The sequence below is a fragment of the Anabrus simplex genome, chromosome 1 (genome assembly GCF_040414725.1).
Source record: "Anabrus simplex isolate iqAnaSimp1 chromosome 1, ASM4041472v1, whole genome shotgun sequence".
In the NCBI taxonomy this organism is placed as follows: Eukaryota; Metazoa; Arthropoda; class Insecta; order Orthoptera; family Tettigoniidae; genus Anabrus; species Anabrus simplex.
This window is the reverse complement of record NC_090265.1, coordinates 649,366,297-649,388,400: the sequence shown is the minus strand read 5'-3', so window position 1 is coordinate 649,388,400 and position 22,104 is coordinate 649,366,297. Positions and strand designations below refer to the sequence as shown.

Sequence of the window (22,104 nt, the reverse complement as noted above, 5' to 3'; positions counted from 1 at the left end):
TCTGGCAGGAATCAAAACTGCTTCTTCTTAAGTAACACAAATTTAGCATATTAATATTATCTATATGATTATGTTATCGAGACCAGAACAGATGTTGCACCTTACATACATAAGCCATGGGAGGTTTTGGGATTGCCTATTACTATTTTCGTCCTAATATAAGACTGGAATTTCACGTTTTTTTTGTTAAAATGTTATAAAAACTGGCGCACGTCACATTTAAAAACTTTGTATCATTTTGCACTCGTACCGACTTTTACAGCGAGCGCGCTTTCCAGCTGAGCTCAAGTTCACGAATAATCGTAATTTCAGAAGTGTTAATGATATTTTTTCTCTTTCCAGTTTGATTGTAAGTTAATTAGTGATGGGCAGAATTGAATATAATGCATTCGAGAACTTGAAGATCGATACTTATATTCAAAACCATATTATCGAGTTCAACGTAACCTTTAAAAGTCGATGTAGGCCTAATTTACACGGTTCAAGATTTCCATAAACTGACTAGGAACAGTATACCGGTGAACAAATTACAATGGAAAAGGGATTTCGCCATCATGTTGGGCGCTCTTGTATCTAATGTGCTTTATTTTTATTAGATTAGAGAATTAAAGACTACTTGTGGTCGATTGTTGCTTGGCTTGGCGTTATGGGTATTAGAGTTTTCGAAGAGTTTGGCTGATCAAAGTTGCTGAACTGAAAGAAGTTTTCAAAAGAATTTGACAAAGTTTTCAGAGGAAACTGACAAAGTTTCCCCGGCAAAACTGAATGTAAAGTTTCGAGATTTTTAAGTCACGTATGGTACCGGTAATTAATGTTTCAAGGCAGCCCCGTGGTCTAACTTGCCTGACTCTCACCCGGAGGGCCCGGGTTCGATTACCGGCCAGGCCAGGTCAGGCATTTTTACCAGGTTCCGGGTTCACTCATTCTACGATTATCTTTAATTGAGGAGCTATTTAATGGTGAGATGGCGACTCCGGTCTAGAGAGCCAGGAATAACGGCTGAGAGGATTCGTGACACTGACCATGCGTCACCTCGTAATCTGCAGGCCTTCGGACTGAGGGTGGTCGCTTGGTAAGCGGAAGGCCCATTGGGGCTGTAGTTTGGTTTAGTTTAAGGGCGTTTGTAAGATTATAAGTATATATATATTTCATTTTTGTAATGCTTAGCCAAATTGTAAATGGCCCATTCGTTCCCGGATTTTCCGTTTTCCCGTGTTGTATGTTTTTTTTTTCCATAGTCCCTCCAAAAACGGAGAATTGAGGTTCCACAATACTAGCAAAAATGAGTGCAATTGGACTAGACAAGTGACTGAATGGGTGACTAAATTTCTAGAAAACAGAACCCAGAGAATTAGAGTAGGTTTAGCTTTATCTGTTCCTGTAATCATTAAGAGGGGGAACTCCTCAAGGCAGAATTACTGGACCTTTATGTTTCCTTATATATATAAATGATATGAGTAAAGAAGTGGAATCAGAGGTAAGGCTTTTTGCGGATGATGTTATACTGTATAGAGTAACAGATAAGTTACAAGATTCTGAGCAACTTCAAAAAGACCTCGACAATGTTGTGAGATGGATAAATGGGGTTAAAAGTCAGTCTGAGAGACAAAGGATTGTTTATATTCCACAAATTAATTAGCTACCTACTCATTTGTAATTGTTGTAAAAGACAATGCTAAAATAAACTTACCGTATTGCGGCAACTTCGTTTGCTGGTGATATGAAAGAAAAGTATGTCTTCTCCACCCAAGATGTATGAAACTCCATAGCCATCATCTGCTACAGGTCCAAAACCACCTGAGGGGGAAATGTATTGTGGACACTTTTTCAGATCCAATCTGGATGTCTGTCCATGAGGCGGCTGAGATGTAGATAAACGCCACGGTTCACGAAGTACTTCATTTAGGAATGGAGAGTCCACTTCAAGATATTTACTCACAACATAGAGACAGAACAGGTAACGGTCAATGGCTTTGCCACACATTGCTTCCTTATATAGCATTTGGTGTTTGTCACACGCTTTACGGAACAGGGAAATACGTTCCTCCGCCTGTAAAACAAGAGATATCTGAAAGTAAATCACATTTGCACTTTTGAACTGATAATATTTATCAATGATTCTATTAAATACCTTCATTTTCAAAAGTTGAAGTTAAGCGGCATGTGAATTTTAATCATACAAAAAACTTCACTTTAAAACAGGCTGACCGTTTCCAAATCACCATAAAGGAGGAAACTGAACTGAATCCATCTGAGTACCATGGAAAGAATGGTAAATAAACTCCACTGTCATAAAGTAGCAGGAATAGATGAAATTAGACCTGAAATGGTGAAATAAAGTGGGAAGGCAGGGATGAAATGGTTTCATAGAGTAATACACTGGTGGGGGGAATCCAAACACCATGAAATAAGGAATGTAGAATATGGAAATTTTAGCAATATATTTGTCAAGGTAACATATTTCATTGATTAAAGATACAAGACTACAGGTTTATATCCGTGCGAGAAAAGCCATCGCAAATGTGCCATGCTGGTCCATTAATAACTGGTGTAAACGCCTCACTGTTGAATGCATTGCGCCATACAATTGCCAGATATCAGCTTGTGGGATGTAGTTCCATGCTTGTTGCACTTGGTCGGCCAATACAGGGACGTTTAATGCTGGTTGTGTATGATGTTGGAGTTGTCGTCCAATGATGTCACATATGTGCTCAATTGGGGACAGATCGGGGGATCGAGCAGGCCAAGGCAACATGTCGACACTCTGTAGAGCACATTGGGTTACAACAGTGGCATGGGGCATGCATTATCCTGTTGGAGAACACCCCTGGGAATGCTGTTCGTGAATGGCAGCACAATAGATTGAATCGCCAGATGACGTACACGTCTGCAATCAGGGTTTGTGCGATAACCACGAGAGTGCTCCTGCTGTCATAGGAAATAGCTCCCCAAACCAGAACTCCCAGTGTAGGTCCAGTGTGTCGACGCTGCAGACAGGTGGAATACAGGCGCTCACCTGGCCTCCTTCTAACCAACACACGTCCATCATTGACACCAAGGCAGAACCAGCTTTCATCGCAAAACATAACGGACCTCCACTCCATCCTCCAATGAACTCTTGCTTGACACAACTGAAATCGCAGACGGTGGTGGTTTGGGGTAAGTGGAATGCATGCCACAGGGCAACTGGCTCGGAGCTGTCCTTCAAGTACCCGATTTCGAACAGTTCATTGCGTCACTGTGGTGCCAACTGCCATTCAATTTGCTTCTGCAGACGCAGTCCGTTGCGCCACAGCTATATGCCGAATAATGGCATCTTCCCTCTCTGTAGTGCCATGGGAGCGTCCGGAGCTCAGTCTTCTTGCAAACGTACCTTCTCGTGACCACTGTTGTCAGCACACATGCACAGTGGAGACATTCCTGCCAAGTCATTCTGCAATAGTGCGGAAGGAAAATCCACCCTCGCGTAGCCCTATTTTACCTCCTCGTTCAATCGCAGTGAGCTGTTGATACTGGCCTCTTCATCATTGTAAAGGCATTCTTGACCCACTCTCAGTCATTCCGTCCAATCTCACATGTAACTAATGCTCTCGCACAGTACAGCTCGTATTTAAAGCAAACCTGATGTGCAAAGTCATGGGGCCACTACTAGCGCCATGCTAATGCGATTTGCGGGAAATTTGAATCCATGTCATCTTCCAGATGTATAAACATGCCTACCAATATTCGTTAATCTAGCACAACCCCTTCTTGGTGTCTGAATATTTTCTTCTGTCAGTGTAAGTAAGCATGGTCTGTTAGTAAGATACCTTCTGATTGGACAAAAACAGTAACTGCACATATCTAAAAGCAAGGGAACAGGAAGGATTTCAACAACTATCAAGGTATCTCACTGATGAGTATAACAGGGAAGGCGTTTACTGGGATTCTGGAAGCGAAGGTGCGATCAGTGGTTGGAAGCAAGTTGGATGAAAACCAGTGTGGATTCAGACCACAGAGGGGCTTTCAGGATCAGATTTTCAGTATGCGCCAGATAAGTGAAAAATGTTACAAGAGGAATAGACAGTTGTTTATGTTTTTTAGATACAGAGAAGGGATATGACAGAGCGTCAAGAGAAAAGATGTTCACCGTACTGGAGAACTATGGGATTAAGGGTAAATTATTAAAATCAATCAGAGGCATTTATTTGGACAACTAGGCTGCAGTGAGAATTGATGGTAGAATAAGTTCTCGTTTCAAGGTATTTGCAGGGGTTAGACAAGGCTGTAATCTTTCATCTTTGTTGTTCATTATTTACAACCGACCTTGATAGCTGCAGTCGCTTAAGTGCGGCCAGTATCCAGTAATCGAGAGATGGTGGGTTCGAACCACTGTCGGCAGCCCTGAAGATGGTTTTCCATGGTTTTCCCATTTTCACACCAGGCAAATGCTGGAGCTGTACCTAAATTAAGGTCACGGCTGCTTCCTTCCCATTCCTAGGCCTTTCCTATCCTATCGTTGCCATAAGACCTGTCTGTGTCGGTGCAACGTAAAGCAAATAGCATTATTTACATGGATCATCTACTGAAAGGTATTAAGTGGCAGGGATGGATTCAGATAGGTGAAAAATGTAATAATTAGTTTGGCCTATGCTGGCAACTTGGTCTTAATGGCAGACTGTGCCAAAAGCCTGCAGTTTATTATCTTCAAATTTGAAAGTAAGTGGAATGAGTATGGTATGAAAATTAGCCTTTCCAAGAATAAACTGATGTCAGTAGGTAAGAAATCCAAGAGAAATGAATGTCAGATTGGGCATACAAAGCTGGAACAAGTAGATGATTTCAAATATTTAGGATGTATGTTCACCCAGGATGGTTGTCTGGTAAGTAAGACTGAATCAAGGTGCAATAAAGCTGATACAGTGAGCTCGCAGGTGCAATCAACAGTATTCTGTAAGAAGGAAGTCAGGTCCTGGACGAAACTATCTTAACATTGGTCTGGTTTCAGACCAACTTTGCTTTATAGTAGTGAAATCTGCGTGGACTCAGAATATCTTATTCTTAAGTTAGAAGTAACAGACATGAAGGTAGTGAGGATGATTGCTGGTAAAAACAGGTGGGAACAATGGCAGGAGGATACTTGGAATATGGGGATAAAGGCTAAATTAAGAATGAACTCGATGGATGAAGCTGTACGCAGGAACTGGCTTTGGTGGTGGGGTCATGTGAGGTGAATGGAGGAAGATAGGTTACCTAGGAGAATAATGCACCCTGTTATAGAGGGAGAACAAGACAACGATGGTTAGACTCAGTTTCTAATGATTTAGAGATAAGAGTTTTAGAACTAAATGAGGCCACAGAACTAGTTACAAACAGAGGATTCTGGTAGCAGTTAGTAAATTCACAGAGACTTGCAGACTGAACACTGTAAGACTTAACAGTCTACAATGAAGATTTATGTACCAGTATGTATGAAAATCTATCTCTATGTTAACTTATTTATATTCGTTCATTAGTATTTTCATTAAGATATTTTATCTCAGCTGCAAAACAGTATTGGAATACTGAGAAAGGAAAGCTACACTGAGAAAATAATTTAATAACTACACCGAAAAATAAATTCTAAACAAAGTTCAATTATTCTTTACTTATTAGGTTATTAGTTACATATCATTTTCTCTTCTAATTTTGTCCCTTCCTAACCACCTACAGGAATTTCATGTTGTTGAAGAACATGGGAACAAATATATCCAGTCATGCCTCGAAAGTCATGTTGTTTCCGCAGTCTCTATCGATAGCATCACCAATAGGAAAAGAAAAGAGAAAATTATAAAGATATTCATCATCATCATCATCATCATCATCATCATCAATGTCCCACTCCAGTCGCCTGGGTGTGGTTAACAATCCTCCTCCACTCCTTTCTGTCCTTCTACTTTTTCCACTTCATTACTTCCACCACACCCAGTCCAGCTTCTCTATTGTCCTTCCAAATATGGTCCATCCATCTTCTCGGTCTTCCAACTGGTCTCTTTCCCTTAACTTTTCTTTCCAATTCCCTTCTTGCTACCCGTTCCTTTCCCATTCTTTTTACATGTCCGAACCATCTCAGTCTTGCTTTCTGTATCTTCTGCACTAACAGTTCTATATTTAGCCCTTCTCTGATTTTAATATTCTGAATTCTATCTCTTCTTGTCTTTTTAACCTATGTTCTTAAAACTTTCATTTCTACTGCTTCGATCTTACTATTTTGTCTCTTATTAGTTGCCTCTGGCCTCATTTAGCGATCTAAACAGCTGGCCCTATGATATTTCCTCATATCTCATCTATTTAAAGGCAAGATTATTTTAGAAACGCTGAATAGGGTGAAATTTGTGTAAGGTTTTCACACAGTGAATTACTTTTTAGATACTTAGGTGACAGCTTTAAACATAGAATTTGGCTGGGTGAGCCAATATTCGTGTAGAATTTGATGATCCCATCTCTCCCATAAGTGAATCAAACCATCAATTATATGTGTACAAAGTGCAAAATTTAGGTAAATCCAGAAATAGAGCCAAATTTAACATAAGGGATAGAGATATGACAAAAAGTCATAGGACCAAAGTTGTAGATCACTCCAAATTGAACAGAGACTGTGCCATCCGTTTTGTGATACGACTTACCGTTTAGCCACCAAATGTCTCGAAAGGAAGGTCTGCACCGTCATTAAAATTGCCTCCATATTATATATTTTCCGGGAGTAAAAAATTATAAACATCTCGTAAATTTTCCGTCGGTTACAGGCTAAAAGCTATAATTTTGCCAAATTTCGATTTTCTAACTCATCTGGGAGATTGTGCTGCCATCTTGATATGGGGGAGGGGGTTAAAAATTAGGACTTTCAGGAAACTTTTAAGCCCATGAAACCTATAGGTTATTGTTCGGATAAATATCACCAACTGTGTTCTTATGCAGATTTGAAACTCCCAGCGTGTCCCTCTCAGAGAATTTTGAGAATTTTAGATTTTTCTAGGGATCCTGAAGTCATCAGGTTGTTCTGGTACCAAGTTTTAAGTTTCTAGGATGCCTAGAATGGTCTCATTAATTCACGTCCATTTTCATGTTTATGCCTTAATTTATAATTATATATATATATATATATATATATATATAGTACAGCATATATAGATCGTGCCAAACTGACTTCTATTTATTAATATGGATTATATTTCACCCACTTCTGTAGTGATTCTAGGAGCGTCTTACTCCCACAGTACGTTTTCCAGGTAGTCATACTGGAACATACACACGTCTATTATCTTGGGCATTTTTGACAATTTATTTTTTCACCCTTTCTCACTCTCTATGCCAAAGGGAGCTGAAGTTGGACTTTAAAAATCCGGAATGTTACTATTCATCTCAGTGACCCGGAAAACTATGGATTAGTCAGTATATTCGATTATTATTATATCTCACTCCTCGCTCCCCGCTAAAGGGGGTTAAACTTTGAGTTTTAAAAAATCGGGAGTGTTACTATTCATCTCAGCGACCCCGAAAACTATGGCTTTTACACTATTTTCAATTATTTTAAAATCTGAATCCCCCTCACCCCCCACCAGAAAGAGGAATGAACTTGGACCGATAAAATATCCGGGGTCTCACTATTCATCTCAGCGACCCCGACAACTATGGATTGAACACTATTTTTGATTATTTTTATATATCATTCTCCTATCTCCCCCACCACGATGGGGGCTGAAATTGGACTTTAAAAAATTCCGGAGTGTCACTATTCATCTCAGTGACCCCAAAAAGTATAGATTCGACACTACATTCGATGATTTGTATATCTCAGCCCCCTCGCCCCCCACCCCTAATGTTTCCTGGGCTGTCTTACCCCCACGTGGTTTGTCTCCGGCACAGTCTCTGTTCAATTTGGAGTGATCTACAACTTTGGTCCTATGACTTTTTGTCGTATATATATCAGGCCCCCCTCGCCCCCCACCCAAATGGGAACAGAAATTTGACTTTTAAAAAATCAGGAGTGTCACTATTCACTTCAGCGACCCCCAAAACTATGGATTCGACCCTATTTTCGATTATTTTTTTACCCCACAGTGCTCGTCTCCGGATAGCAAATAATAAGTGTTCAAAATTTGATTGAAATTGCTCCAGTGGATTAGGAGGAGATATGTCATTTACACACATACATCCATTTTTATATATAGTAAGAAGTAAGATAAGATATATAATGGAAAGGAACAGACAAGTGGCAAAACAAGCTGTGTATAGAAAGATTTCTGTTTATCAGGCTTTCTCTTTATCCCGAAATTCCCACATCATGATTGAAGTTCTGTCAAAATGGTCCCTCAATGACTATCCAGGCACACTCTCCTAATGAACATAGAAAGCAGAAATAAGCTTATTGGGGGCCAAAGAGAAATTAATAATGAAGAACTGGGATTGATTAGATGAGGTACCATCTATGTGAAGATGGCAGTGCAAGAAGATTCAGAGACTGTCCTTGCCCCTTTGTACTTTCATGAACGGTTTCATGAACAGACTGCAAGACAAGTCAAGAATCAAGAAGAAAATACAAGGAAAATAGCCACAATTTTAGCATAATTATAGATAATTTTGAATGGGTTTCTTCCACTTCATTTTTATCTGTATTGTTTCACATTCCCGCACACAATTTTATGAATTATGATTCTAATCCTTCTAACATAGGGACATACGTTGTCTCACAACTCCCATTACACTTTATATTCACTAGTTGATCAACATCAGCCTTGTTACGACGTGATGTGCTTTTGAACATGTTCCTTTGACAACAAATTTAAGACATGCCAAATTTGGTTTTATATTTGGTGACCGTTTTTGCCTTGATATTGTTTCCATTTTGGTATACACGGCTGAAGATGACCAAAGTAAAGAGGTCAAAACTAGTATCATTATTAATAAAACATAGAAACATTAAATTAATTGTACTGAATAGGTGGACCCTCCCTACTGTTGGTCGTGATGCTGTTCGTAGGCTCATCAGCGGCTCTACCCGTAACTACATGCTGCAAGTCAACCCGCTCTATGTCGACTGAAATACGGTCAACTGCATGAGGGTCAAATGAGCGTGAGCGAACGAACTGGACAGTTTGCAGACCTTTACTCAGTACCCCGATTCTTTTCAGACTTACTGAGAACAAGAATCAGATCGCCCTGATGACAGCCGACATCTTATGAGGATATGGCTACAAGAAGAAGATGATGATGATGTGAGAGTCCATTTTTGAAGACGACAGTGTATGAAGACCAATAGAGTTTTTCCTAGTTCCTTATGTCTTTATGTTTGTCCTTGTCCCTCCTATCTATTGCTCCTTCTACTCACACTAGTTTGCCATTCTTTCAAACCTGTGTGTGTTCCTGTCTTCCTCTTCAATTTTCTGTCTTTAATGAATATCAATACAATTGTCTGTTCACTTCTCATAATATGCAGTATACTGTAGAATATTTTCTGAGCAAAATACAATATGTCTGATAATTTGGAAACTTTATTACTAGGCTTACTAGCCATAGTCCATATATTTTTAGTTATACAGTATAACTTACAGAAGTACTTGAACAATTTAGAGCAGGTATCATTGGTGATGAAGGTATGCATATCCTACCTATTCTATCTCCATTGAATCATGGTTTGACATTCTATTCCATAGTTCAGTTACCTTACATAATTTTTAATTATCTTAACATAATTCATAAAATAACATTACCAACTCGAACAGATTACTCATTTTGATTTTTTTATGTTTTTAGAACAAAGTGATAATTTCAAGAAGTTCCTTACACAGGCTAATCGTATTCAAGATTTCTGGCATCAGACTTTCTTTTTCGGAATTTTTCGAAATTTTATTTTTGTGACAAATAAATATTAATTTTTTATAATATAATTGTCTTACAATTACAGTGAAACCTATTACTTAAGGACATTCAAGTGACATAATTTGTCCGCAACTGGGAGGTGTACTTTATTGGGAGGGCTGCTGTTCAATTTAATTATAAATTTAAAACATGCATTATGTATACCTCCGCTCTTGAAATGAAGTTGATTCTTTAATTCTAACTTAAATATAAGTACTTTAAAACTTTGAATTAGAAAAGGTCAAAGGGTCATTAACTCACAAATCATGTACAGTACAGCATTACGAAGTTTCCTTTATATAAGCTGGTGAAACTTGTTTGTCTACTACAATGTATTTAGGGTTTTCTGCACACTTGGCAACTTCAAATTTTTCGCAAACTGTCAAATCTTTACGTTTAATGCCATGGCACTTGAGACAAAACAACTGATGGGTGAGTGAAGAGAAAAAATGTTATGTTATGTTATGTTATGTTATGTTATGTTATGTTTCAAACTGATCGCGTTTAACTAAACTGCGGATCCATCAGTCAGGAAACATTTCATAATTTTCTTTATTCACCCACTTCCAGCTAATGGGAATGGATGGCTAGGCAGCAGGGCTAGCAGGTACATACTGTACTTAGTAACGCTTATTGTCTTCTTGACATTTCCACACTAGTCCCCAGAACTTATTTTTCGATCTTTTTAACACCCAGAACAATTGCACGTAATAAATTTCATATTACAGCCCGTATTGTCAAAGTATCAACTTGTGAAAGTTGATATTTTATAATTCCACCTTTACAATAATGTAATTGTCTTTATTACAAAGACTACATTAAATTACACTCGTGAAACATGTTTCGTCCTCTTATAGGACATCTTCAGTCACAAATACAATACATAACATTAAAAATAAGGCAAGGACACATTAAAATAAGTAAATGCAAGTCTTTGTATACTGTGACGTGACGTGATAGAGTCTTGTCAATCTTCAATGTTAAAATGGTGCGGTGTGAACATGATATGAAGCATGAAGTCCAATTAAAATCATATTTAAAAACTGTTGTTCAAAACAACTTGTCAATTATAAAACTCCGTAAGTGGCTATAAGAGTTTTATAATTGACAAATTGTTTTGAACAACAGTTTTTAAATGTGATTTTAATTGGACTTCATGCTTCATATCATGTTCACACCGCACCATTTTAACATTGAAGATTGACAAGACTCTATCACGTCACGTCACAGTATACAAAGACTTGCATTTACTTATTTTAATGTGTCCTTGCCTTATTTTTAATGTTATGTATTGTATTTGTGACTGAAGATGTCCTATAAGAGGACGAAACATGTTTCACGAGTGTAATTTAATGTAGTCTTTGTAATAAAGACAATTACAGTATTGTAAAGGTGGAATTATAAAATCTAAACTTTCACCCAGAACAATGCATTAGGTCTTGAAATCCCTGTTCTGCCCATTGTCAAGAAATTAAGCAAGCTTTAGGACTCTTAAACAGTTGTCCATATCTATATCCGAGTGTGTCCATAAATGAGATGATTATATAATTATTTCTGTATTATTTCACATGGAATATGGAAACATGTCCATAGTAAAGGTTTCACTGTACCTCAAACCCATTAATTTCCACAATTTCTTGAAAATATGCCAATGTGCTTGTCTACTAACCCCAATATCATTTTGAAAGTATGATTAACAAAATATTAATGTGGTTTACATTAAAATAAATATACTCACTGAATATTCATTGCTCATCATGGACTTGACCCAAGCTGAAGATTCCATAGTGCAAGACCTTACTGTTTCAGTGCGGCCCTCTCGAAATAGCCTTGTCATGGCAGCTTCATAGGTCAGACAAAATCTCCCAGCATCCTGTAAGATTTTAAATTAAATCAGTAAGAAGAAATCCAATGTGATTCCTTTCTATATACATCATCATTATCATTATTCTAATTCTTCTTCTCTTCTTCCTGATACGCTTCTGCTTAAGCAGGTCATTCATATTCCAATTACAAACCCTATTTTATACATGGTATATTAGACTTATAGATAACAAAACAAAAGTAATTCTACATACCTACAGTAAGGAATGATAATTATTCATATCCCTTTCCCTTCTTTTGCCTTGGATCTATCTCTGACAGAATTTATTTCTTATGTTAACAAGCTAGTGGTAGAAGCTACAGTATTTATACAAATTAGAATGGTGAAGATTTTCTTAGCTACTCTCAAAAAATAAAATATTTTGTGATAGGAGGCTAACTCTGGAAAGATCTGAGAGTCATAAATCAGATTTGTTCTAATATATATGTATATTTATTTGTAGGAAACATGGAGAGCAGCATACAGCATATATAGATACTCGCTTTCCTCGATGGGGGCTCAATCCCCAAACCCCTGGTGAGTTTTCTTTGTAAACTGGATGAAAAGTAATGTCATTCCAACATTGATTTGAATGTAATAACTTATAGTTAACAGTACTGTTTTGTCAGTAATCGTCTTCCTGATGACTGACTCCTCCCATGTAGTCCCCATCCGGAGATTCAAATGGGGGACTATTATCTCCGGAATATTTTAGCCGGGAGGAAGTCATCACGAGTACATTCATTCATTCATTCATTCATTCATTCATTCATGCAGAGAGAACTGCATCTCCTCAGGAGTTAGTTACGGCTGTAGTTTCTTGTTGCTTTCAGCCGTGTAGCAGTATCAACACAGCTAAGCATCCCTAGGCATCATCATCAATATGGGTTCCGATCCCATGGCTAAATGGTTAGAGTGCTGGCCTTTGGTCACGGGGGTCCCGTGCTCGATTCCCGTCAGGGTTAGGAATTATAACCTTCATTGGTTAATTTCGCTGGCACGGGTGTGTGTGTTGTCTTCATCATCATTTCATCCTCATCATGACACGCAGGTTGCCTATGGACGTCAAAAAGACCTGCACCTCGCAAGCCAAACATATCCTCGGACACTCCTGGCACTAAAAGCCATACGCCATTTTATTTTATCAATATGGGAATAATTAATTTACCTGATGATTATTGGGCAAAAGAATTCCTATCAGAAGTACAGTTTTTCAGCGAAGTGATGACACCAATGTTTCAATTGGCTGAGACACACTGGTGACGTGCTGGCATGCAGCACTGGTGTAGTATGTATGCTTCTTGTGTTTAGTGCAGATTAGCTGTGTTGCAAGATCTCTGCTAGCCTCTAACATTTTAGCCTCCCAGAATGTGGCTGTCTCATTAATAATTAAAATTCTGTCCAAGTTGTTTAAAGTCAGGGACACCAGGGTGTGAGTCATCTAGTGTTGACTGTAGTAGTTTAACAGACCATGGAAGCTTTAACTCTAAGATAACTTTTGACATTCATTATAATCACCATCATCATCATCATGATGATTATCATTTTCATTTCCCCTTGTCCAGCTCCTGCCGGGTCGGGTCCATCATTGCCTCTCCTTTCACCACTGCTCTTCAGTAATTGTATTCCGGTCCAGTATTCTTTCTCTTATACTGTCTTTGACAGAGTCCATCCATCTTGCTCTGGGCCTCCCTCTAGCCCTCTTTCTTTCTTTCTACCTTAGCCTCCAACACTTGTTTTGGTATCTTTCCCTCCTCCATCCTCATAACATGTTCAAACCATCAATTTATTCTTCTCCATCCTATCACTCAGTGTTTCTACCCCGTATCTCTATTCTGACCTCAACATTTCTTACTCTGTCTCTCCTTGTCTTCCCTACCATACTCCTCAGGAACTTTATCTCACTGGCCTAAATTTTACTCTCATTTCTTGCTGTCAGAGTCCAAAAAAGTCTCTGACGCAGACGTTAATATAGGGGTATAGTGCATCTTGTACATTACATTTCATAGGAACTTCTCTGTTCCTCACCAGTTTCCTTACATTCTGGTAGAACGTATTTCCCGCTTGTACCCTTCTGCTGATTTTCCTTATCCAACCTTTCATCTTGTCTGGCTCCATGGCTAAATGGTTAGCGTGCTGGCCTTTGGTTCAAGGGGCCTCGGGTTCGATTCCTGGCCGGGGCCGAGGATTTTAACTTTGTCTGGTTAATTTCTCCGGCTTGGGGGCTGGGTGTTTGTGTTTGTCTTAAATGTATAAGTAACTAACTAATAAGAGACATACAAAATTCAACAAGTCAATTCATAATTAATAAGAAACATACAAAATTGTAGCTGGCTAAATGGTCGATCGGACCGAAAGCCAATTAAAAAAAACCTTGCATCTTGCATTATTTCACTTCCCAAATATTTGAAGTCTTCAACAACCTCAAGGTTTTGTCCCAAAATACTAATGATTCCCTTTCCTTCTCTTTCTCTCCTTGTCATCACCACTGTTTTGCTCTTCTCCATGCTGATTTTAATACCATATTTCTCAATATCATCATTTAAAACCTCTAGTAGGATTTGCTCTTCTGTATTGTTTATTCTTCATAATGTCCAGGTAATATACGGAGCCTAGGCCTAGGAAAATTAAAAACACATTAAGGAAAAAGAATTTTACATTCACTGCCAAATGAACCAAGATGAACGCAGAAAGACAGGAGCATGCATATGAACGCATAATAGGATAAACGCAATGACAGGTTGGTGTGGGAAGAGGGAACAGCAGAAAGAGAAGACACTGACAACATGAAATCACAAAAGGATAAGGAAAATCATCACATCTTCATATATGACCCTGTTGCTCCATCAGCAATCACTGCTTATGACTAGAAATAAAAGTATAGAATATAAGTAATGGAAGAGACCCGTTGGGTTCCTTTTTCCCCTTTAGTGTTATCCTGAGTTCCTAATCTTTTACTATTGTATTTATCTTTATCTTTCTATCTTTTCACTTTTCCTGTGTTTATCCAGATTTCTTCTTAACTTACTCTACCTACATCAAGACTGTAGATCTGTGAACTCGCGTCAGGTCACAGAGACCCGAGTGAATTTCTTTTATCAATTTTATTCGATATATAGTAATATAAATTATTGCTAGCACTATGTCATTTCATCTGCTGTCGAGTTGTCATTGTTGACAATTTCTTGCGCTTCTGCTATGGTTATGAGATTTGACCCGACGCGAGTGTGTATGTTCTGCAAAAAGATATACAAAGAAATTACTAGAAAATTAATGAGCGGCTAAACAAATTTCTTATTTTATGTGTAAATGTTATGTTATGGTGATGCTCCATGGTTTAACTGGTTAGCATGCTGATCTTTAGTCCAAGAGTTCCTGTGTTCGATTCTCAGCTGGGTCAGAGAGTTTGACCTTCATTGGTTATTTCCTCCAGCTTGGGACTGGACATATGTGCCCCATTCAACATTAGATTTCAAAGCATGTATAGTCCCACTCTTACAAGTGGCAGGTCGCCCTTGGGCATCAACTCGAAATACCTGCGCAGGCCTCTCCAAAGACCATCGACATTATAACGTTCTGCAATAGTTGATAGAGTGATGTGTAGTGTGTGTATTAAGACTGACACAAACATCCAGTCCCCAATAGAGAGGAATAACTCATACGAAGTTAACATCCTCGGCCCGGTTAAGAATCGAACACAGAGCCCTTTGAACCGAAGGCCATTACGGCGATCATTCAGCCAAGGATCAGGACTTCATATTATGCACAAGAATTAATAATTTCCCTCATATTATATCTATACTTTTCCATTTGCAACTGTGGGTCAAAAACACCCGACGCGAGTGTTTATGTACCTCTCTGTAACACGAGTACTTAGGGGTTAATTAATGTTGAAGCCTGCTACCCTGATGTACCAAGGAAGCAGAAAAGAGCTCATATTGAGAAGAAATGAATATAGAACTGGGATTGACAAGGAAATAGCTGATCTATTTGAAAAGAGCACTGTACGAAGATATGCAAAATTTTGTTCTTTTATGTTTCCTATTTTTTCCCTTTTCCCACACTCACCTATCATTGTGTTAAATCTATGAAATGAAAGTAAATTCATGTCCTCATCTCGAGGGAGTGCAGCTCTTTTTAGGCACACACACCGAATGGAGGTGAGGTGCATTTACCATTTTAACCCCCGTAACAGCCCTCCTGCCATTCTTAAATTTCCGGCAGTACTGGGAATTGAACCTGTGCCCCCGAGGATGGCAGCCAATAGTGCTAACCATTATGCTATGGAGGCAGACATCCTATTAAGTGTTCCTTTTGATGTTCCTATCTTCCTATATGTGACTTGCTACATAGGACAGCTTTCTACTATTACTAGAACATTTCACTCATCCCAGGGATCTGGATTATATCAAACAGCTTTTTAAATAATAGTTTTGGTTTTCTTTTGTTTATTTCAAAATATTAATGACTTACCTGCTTTGGATGGAGAATGAAACAGACTTGCCCTATACTGACCAGGCATTATTTTTGCATGTGGACCAGTCAAAACCAAAGCGTGTAAGTCACATTTGTGTACTGTTAGCTAGTGAGATTTAATAGTTCTCTTTAACAAAGGCAGCTGTGTAAATTCACTACCAGTAATGCATTTACTAGATAATAATGCCCATGTCCACAATAACAACAGAAAATATATTACACACAAGACAAACTGACTTATCTTGTTAAAGCCACTTTTATTAACAATTTTAACAAGTTAACTCAACTTACATGGTTCTTACCAGGGACTCTTTTGTATTCCTGAATAATCTGGAAGTAAAATTTGGCTATTTCTTCACTGTTATGACAAAACGACTTACGTTGCTAGTGTCAAAAAATGGAGAGCATTGACCTTAGTAGGTTACTGCAAAAATTTTTAAAAAAATTTAAAAAAAAGAAGAAAAACTGACTTATCTGGTTTTTCCCCAAGATGAGTGATTTATATATTGATATACTGTAAATCTAGTACTTCAAGCAGAGGAATCATCTGTGGTAACGAGGACTTTGGCATTGCAAGTCGATGGATGGCAAAGGATCAATAGGAAAACCACCTCAGAATTGTAGACCTTCACCCAGACCAGGGCTATGATCGTGACAAATGACCAGTGATGGGAAGAGTATAAGGAAAACGTAATTGGGCTCAGTTACAGCTGCCCGAGAAATATTTTACTCGATTAAGATTACACATTAAAGTCTCCGTGGCTCAGACGGCAGCACGTCGGCCTCTCACCGCTGGATACCGTGGTTCAAATCCCGGTCACTCCATGTGAGATTTGTGCTGGACAAAGCGGAGGCAGGACAGGTTTTTCTCCGGGTACTTCCATTTTCCCTGTCATCTTTCATTCCAGCAACACTCTCCATTCTCATTTCATAGCATCTATCAATCATTAATAAATCACTTTGGAAGTGGCGACCTCATCGTACTAATAACCTGGTCAATAACTGGAAAATAGGTTGTAGGTTTTCATTTCAAGATTACAAATTACTTATACAAAAAGTAATCAGTAAAATTACAATAACAATTCATTTACAAAATGTTAGTCTTAGGGAAATAACCGATTTCTTTTTGCTTGGGGCTGGAATAATACAAAAGTTTGCAAGGAAAAGGAATATATTAATTCATTTTGTGTGAGATTTACTTTTTAGCAGAGGGGCATTAAGTAGCTATCATCACTAGATGAGACTAAACATGATACCATGGAATTTTCAAAATGTTTTTCCATAATTTTATTTTAATTAATGATGGGTTCCTTCATTCCATTCCTGACCCGGTCGAATGAGGCTGTGGATTTTCATTTTCAATTTTAGCAGTTGAAATGATTTTCCATTTACTTTGAAAATAAATAAATTGGTTCTTAAATTTTTCATCGCTAATCCTCAACATCTTAAGGGGGAAAAGTACACCTTTGCATTCACTAAAACAATACTGTACAGGGGCACTTGAAGGAATGCCTGCGTTTAATTTTAAGAACATCGTTGGCATGTCTTTGAAAGTACTAGAGAGGTAAGAAAGTACCTTATCTAGAACAGATGAAGCTACTGTTTCTACCATAATAGAATTGAAAAAGTTATCTTCTTCATCATTTATTTTTTCACATTTCTGCTTCTGTGTGATGTATATCAACTACACTAGAAATCCGAAATAGCGAGTACGGCATATAATGAGAACCCTGTTATAACGGCAATTTTTTGCTGTCCCTTCAAAATTCCTATATTAAACTGTGCATTATCCTTCGGTTACAGCGAGAGCCCTATCACTGACGCATCCGTTATTACGAGTGATTATGCATGCACAATTTTTTCCGTTGCCGGTATTTATGCACCACAGCGATTATGTTGCATGCGATTGATTACCTTTGGTATCGTTCCCTCGCTACTTCCACTAGCGAGTTCTCTCGTCGACGTTCGAAGGCGATGTCGAAATTAAATTGAAATAACAAATAATGTAGTTCAACCTATTCAATACAAGTAAATAAGAAATGTAGTGTTACACTCCTATTTAATTATAAGTCGATTAGTAATACCCGTCGACTGCTATTCCGTAACGAAAATTCGAAATAAAAGAGGACATATTTCGTAATAAATGCGTAAATAACGTGTTTGATAACAGTTGTTAACTCATTAAAAATAAAGGCTGACTAAACGATCGCTTAATTTTAATTTTAAATAATTTTAAATAATTTTAAATAATGCAATTAAGTAAGAATGGGATACACCTCGAGATATGTCAGAGTGCATAATTGATTTCAGAGGTTAGTTTATATTTTCTCACGTCTGGTTAAATTACAGAAAGGCTATTATCGTGTAAATTTATTGTGAGAAGATTGTAATTTCTCTACTGGCGCTTGAAGCGTGTTTTCATCATACATATAGCATGGTTAAGTTAGGATAGGTGACGCTGTTTGCATAAGAAAACAGGAACGTTTGCCACAAAATGCAATTGATCATCTTCGGTACGATATAGTTTTCTCACTATGTGCATTTGTGAGCTCTCTCGTAGACATTCGAAGGCGATGTTGGGAGTCGATTAGTAATACCCGTCGACTGCTGTTCTTTAAAGAAAATTTGAAATGAAAGAGGATAACACGTTTTCGTAATAAATGCGTAAATAACGTTGCCGATAGCAGTTGTTGACTCGTGAAAGATAAAGGCTGAAGTAAACGATCGCTTAATTTTAATGTTATATACTGGAATTAAGTAAGAATGTGATACACCTCAAGATATGGCAGAGTACTTCACTGATTTCAGAGGGCAGTTCGTATTTTCTCACGTCTAGTTAAATTTTGAAAAGGCTATTCACATGTAAATTTTTAGCGAGGAAGTTATCATTTCTCTACATGCGTTTCAAATATGTTTTCATGATACATATACTGTTAGGTTAGATGATGGCATTTAAAGAAAACTTAAATGTTGGCCACAGAAGCCTCTGGAGTGATAACGTATTTCTCCGAATCCTAGACGACGGTTTTTTCTCAGAATCTCATGCGAAAAATCAAGGGTTGTCTTGCATTCGCAGCCTAACAGTAAGTTAATGGATACCACTGGCAACTACCACGGTAACCACGCTGCTACTTTTAACCCCCGCACGCGCACACACAAAACTCGTTGACAAGAAACGACCGCCTCTTTATTATATATCGCTAGCTGCAATAACAGTTCTACAGTGCCTGTGAGTAACGTCACTGGATCTCAGCAAATAGCGAAGAGAGAATGACGTTCTATTAGCCTCTACAAAAACGTCTTTCAAATCTGCAGAATGGCATCAAAACATGCGAGCCTTCAAATTCTTAGAAAGGCCATGGCTACTCAGTGGCAGAGTTATAACACATCTACTGTACCCGATGCTTAGTAAAATTAAGTTTTATAGACAGCAGGAACAATTTTGTGATGGATAGTCGTATTGTAAAGATACATGGAACAGGTATTGTCGGCAAATTAACAACGGTTTCTCTTCGATATTATGATGCCAATTTTAAGTTAACAGTTATTAAACACTAGGAAATGTAGAATAATTGTGCAGCTGCAAGAAAATATGACATAGGCCTAACTAAAGCCAATATTTGACATTAGCGTTAAGACAAAGATAGCTAAAAAATGCGTACTGTACAAAAAATGCATTCAGTGGTCGCAACAAGGATGCTTTAAAGAAGTCTAAGATGAAATTGTGAGGCATGTGCACAAAAATCTGAAGGGCAGAATGGCCATACCGTGGTGCAATAAATTCATTCTTTGACCTTCAACGTCCGAACCCAGCAAGCGAGACTTGCGTGTAGCGGTAGCTGGTTATATCTGACGCTGAGTAAAAGTAACAGTTTTATAGACAGCAAGAATATTTTCCTAATGGATCGTCATATTGTAGAGACGCATGAAATAGGTATTGCCGGCAAATTTTCAACGGGTTCTCTTCGGTATAATGATGCCAATTTTAAGTTAGTGGTCATTACACCCACGGAAATAAAGAATAATTGTACAGCCTCAAAAAAAAAAAAAAAAAAAAAAAAAAAAAAAAAAAAGGCATAACGAAAGTCAATGTTTTGCTTCTAAAAATGTGTACTGTACAACAAAGGCATTCATATGATTTTACAAAGCACTTTTTGAGCCTGATTTAAATTTTTTGAAGGAAAAGGTGGGGTTTGTCTTGAATTCGGAGAAATATGGTACTATAATTTTTCAGAATGGAATTAAACACACACTTACACGAAAAATAACAAATAAGTAATCCATAGTGTGGATTTCATCCACGGAAATGCAAGTTTTGAACAAACTGATTGCTGTTTCATACCGATTCTAATGTGTATGGGTTTTTTTCTGACTTCATACAAAAATCGGGTATAACGACAGTCCGCTATAGCGAGTACATTTTTTGCTGTTATGAATTCTCGCTCTAATGGCCTTCTACTGTACTAGAATATAACGATTACTAGAATACTGCGATTACAATTTAATTTCAAGAAGTAAATTACAAAAAGTTTCATTTAAAAAAGTAATAATTACAAGTAAAAATGACTAAGATTGTAATCGTTACAAGTAATACGATTACTTCTACTCAATAACTTCCCAACTCTGCAAAGGACTACATGGAACTAAAGCAATGAACCCCACCTGAAAGCGAGGATAAACACTAGCTGAGGAGGAGGAGAAGGAGAAGAAGATAATGATGATTTGGTTATTATGTGTATGTCATTTACTCACCCGGTAGTATGCCAACTGCACAGCCATTTGAATGAAGGCATCGGGACTTATTCTGCACTGTTTCATAAAGCCCTTTCCATACTCTCTGTGTACTTCTATGTGAAGATCCACATCATTTAAAATAGCCTGTGCTGCCTGAAACAAAGGAAAACAAACAAACAATAAAAAATGTGAAACTGAAACATCTTTGTTTCTGGTACATTATGAAATTAAGACTTTTCTTTGCTGCTATCAGTACAGCATAAAATGTAACTATAGATTATTTATTTTTATTTACAATTCGTTTTACGTCACGCCGACACAAATAGGTCTTATATTGACGATGGGATGGGCCTAGGAGTGTGAAGGAAGCGGCCGTGGCCTTAATTAAAAAACAGCCCCAGCATTTGCCTGGTGTGAAAATGGGAAACCATGGAAAACCATTTTCAGGACTGCCAACAGTGAGGTCTGAACCCGCTATCTCCTGGATGCAAGCTCACAGCTGCGTGCCCCTAACCAACCCCTGTGAGCGAGGGTGGTCGAATAACACCCACGGCATCCCCTGTCTGTTGTAAGAGGCGACAAAAAAGGGCCCCAGAGTCTCTCAACTTGGTAGCGTGGGTTGGTGAAAATGGGCCCCTTGGCTGAGTCCTGGCACTGCTTCCACTTACTTGTGCCAGGCTCCTCACTTTCATCTATCCTATCCGACCTCCCTTGGTCAACTCCTCTTCTTTTTTGACCCCGACGGTATTAGCTTTGCGAACCCTAGGGAGTCTTTCATTTTCATGCCCTTTGTGGCCCTTTTCTTTCTTTGGCCAAAGTCTTCATTTTTTGAAGTGTCAGATCCCTTCCATTTTTCTCTCTGATTAGTGTTATACAGAGGATGGTTGCGTAGCTGTACTTCCTCTTAAAACAATAGCCACCACCACCACCACCACTCCACCTAACTGCAAGGCCAACTCACCCGGTAACTACAGATAAAGGTGGTAGTTTCTTAATTCTTTTTTCTTCTTTAGTGGTTTAATTTTGCACTTACTCGGATAGGTTTTCTGCAATTATGAGATAAGAAAGGTCTAGAATTGGGAAGGAAGTGGCCATGGCCTTAATTAAACTTCAGCCCCAGCATTTGCCTTGTATAAAAATGAAAAGCCATTGAA

At 38.2% G+C, this 22,104-nt stretch overlaps 1 protein-coding gene across 2 annotated transcripts in view; it reads right to left on the bottom strand.

Moving 5' to 3' along the window:
- Positions 1 to 22,104, bottom strand: part of LOC136857271 (carnitine O-palmitoyltransferase 1, liver isoform) — a 336,584-nt gene that overhangs the window by 11,394 nt on the left and 303,086 nt on the right. For both annotated transcript variants that reach the window (XM_067135788.2, XM_068225119.1), the window contains 3 exons: positions 20,969 to 21,103; positions 11,615 to 11,749; positions 1,691 to 2,050 (listed from right to left, as the gene is read on the bottom strand). In XM_067135788.2, the coding sequence (XP_066991889.2) occupies positions 1,691 to 2,050; positions 11,615 to 11,749; positions 20,969 to 21,103 (630 nt within the window). The remainder of the gene's footprint in view (positions 1 to 1,690; positions 2,051 to 11,614; positions 11,750 to 20,968; positions 21,104 to 22,104) is intronic.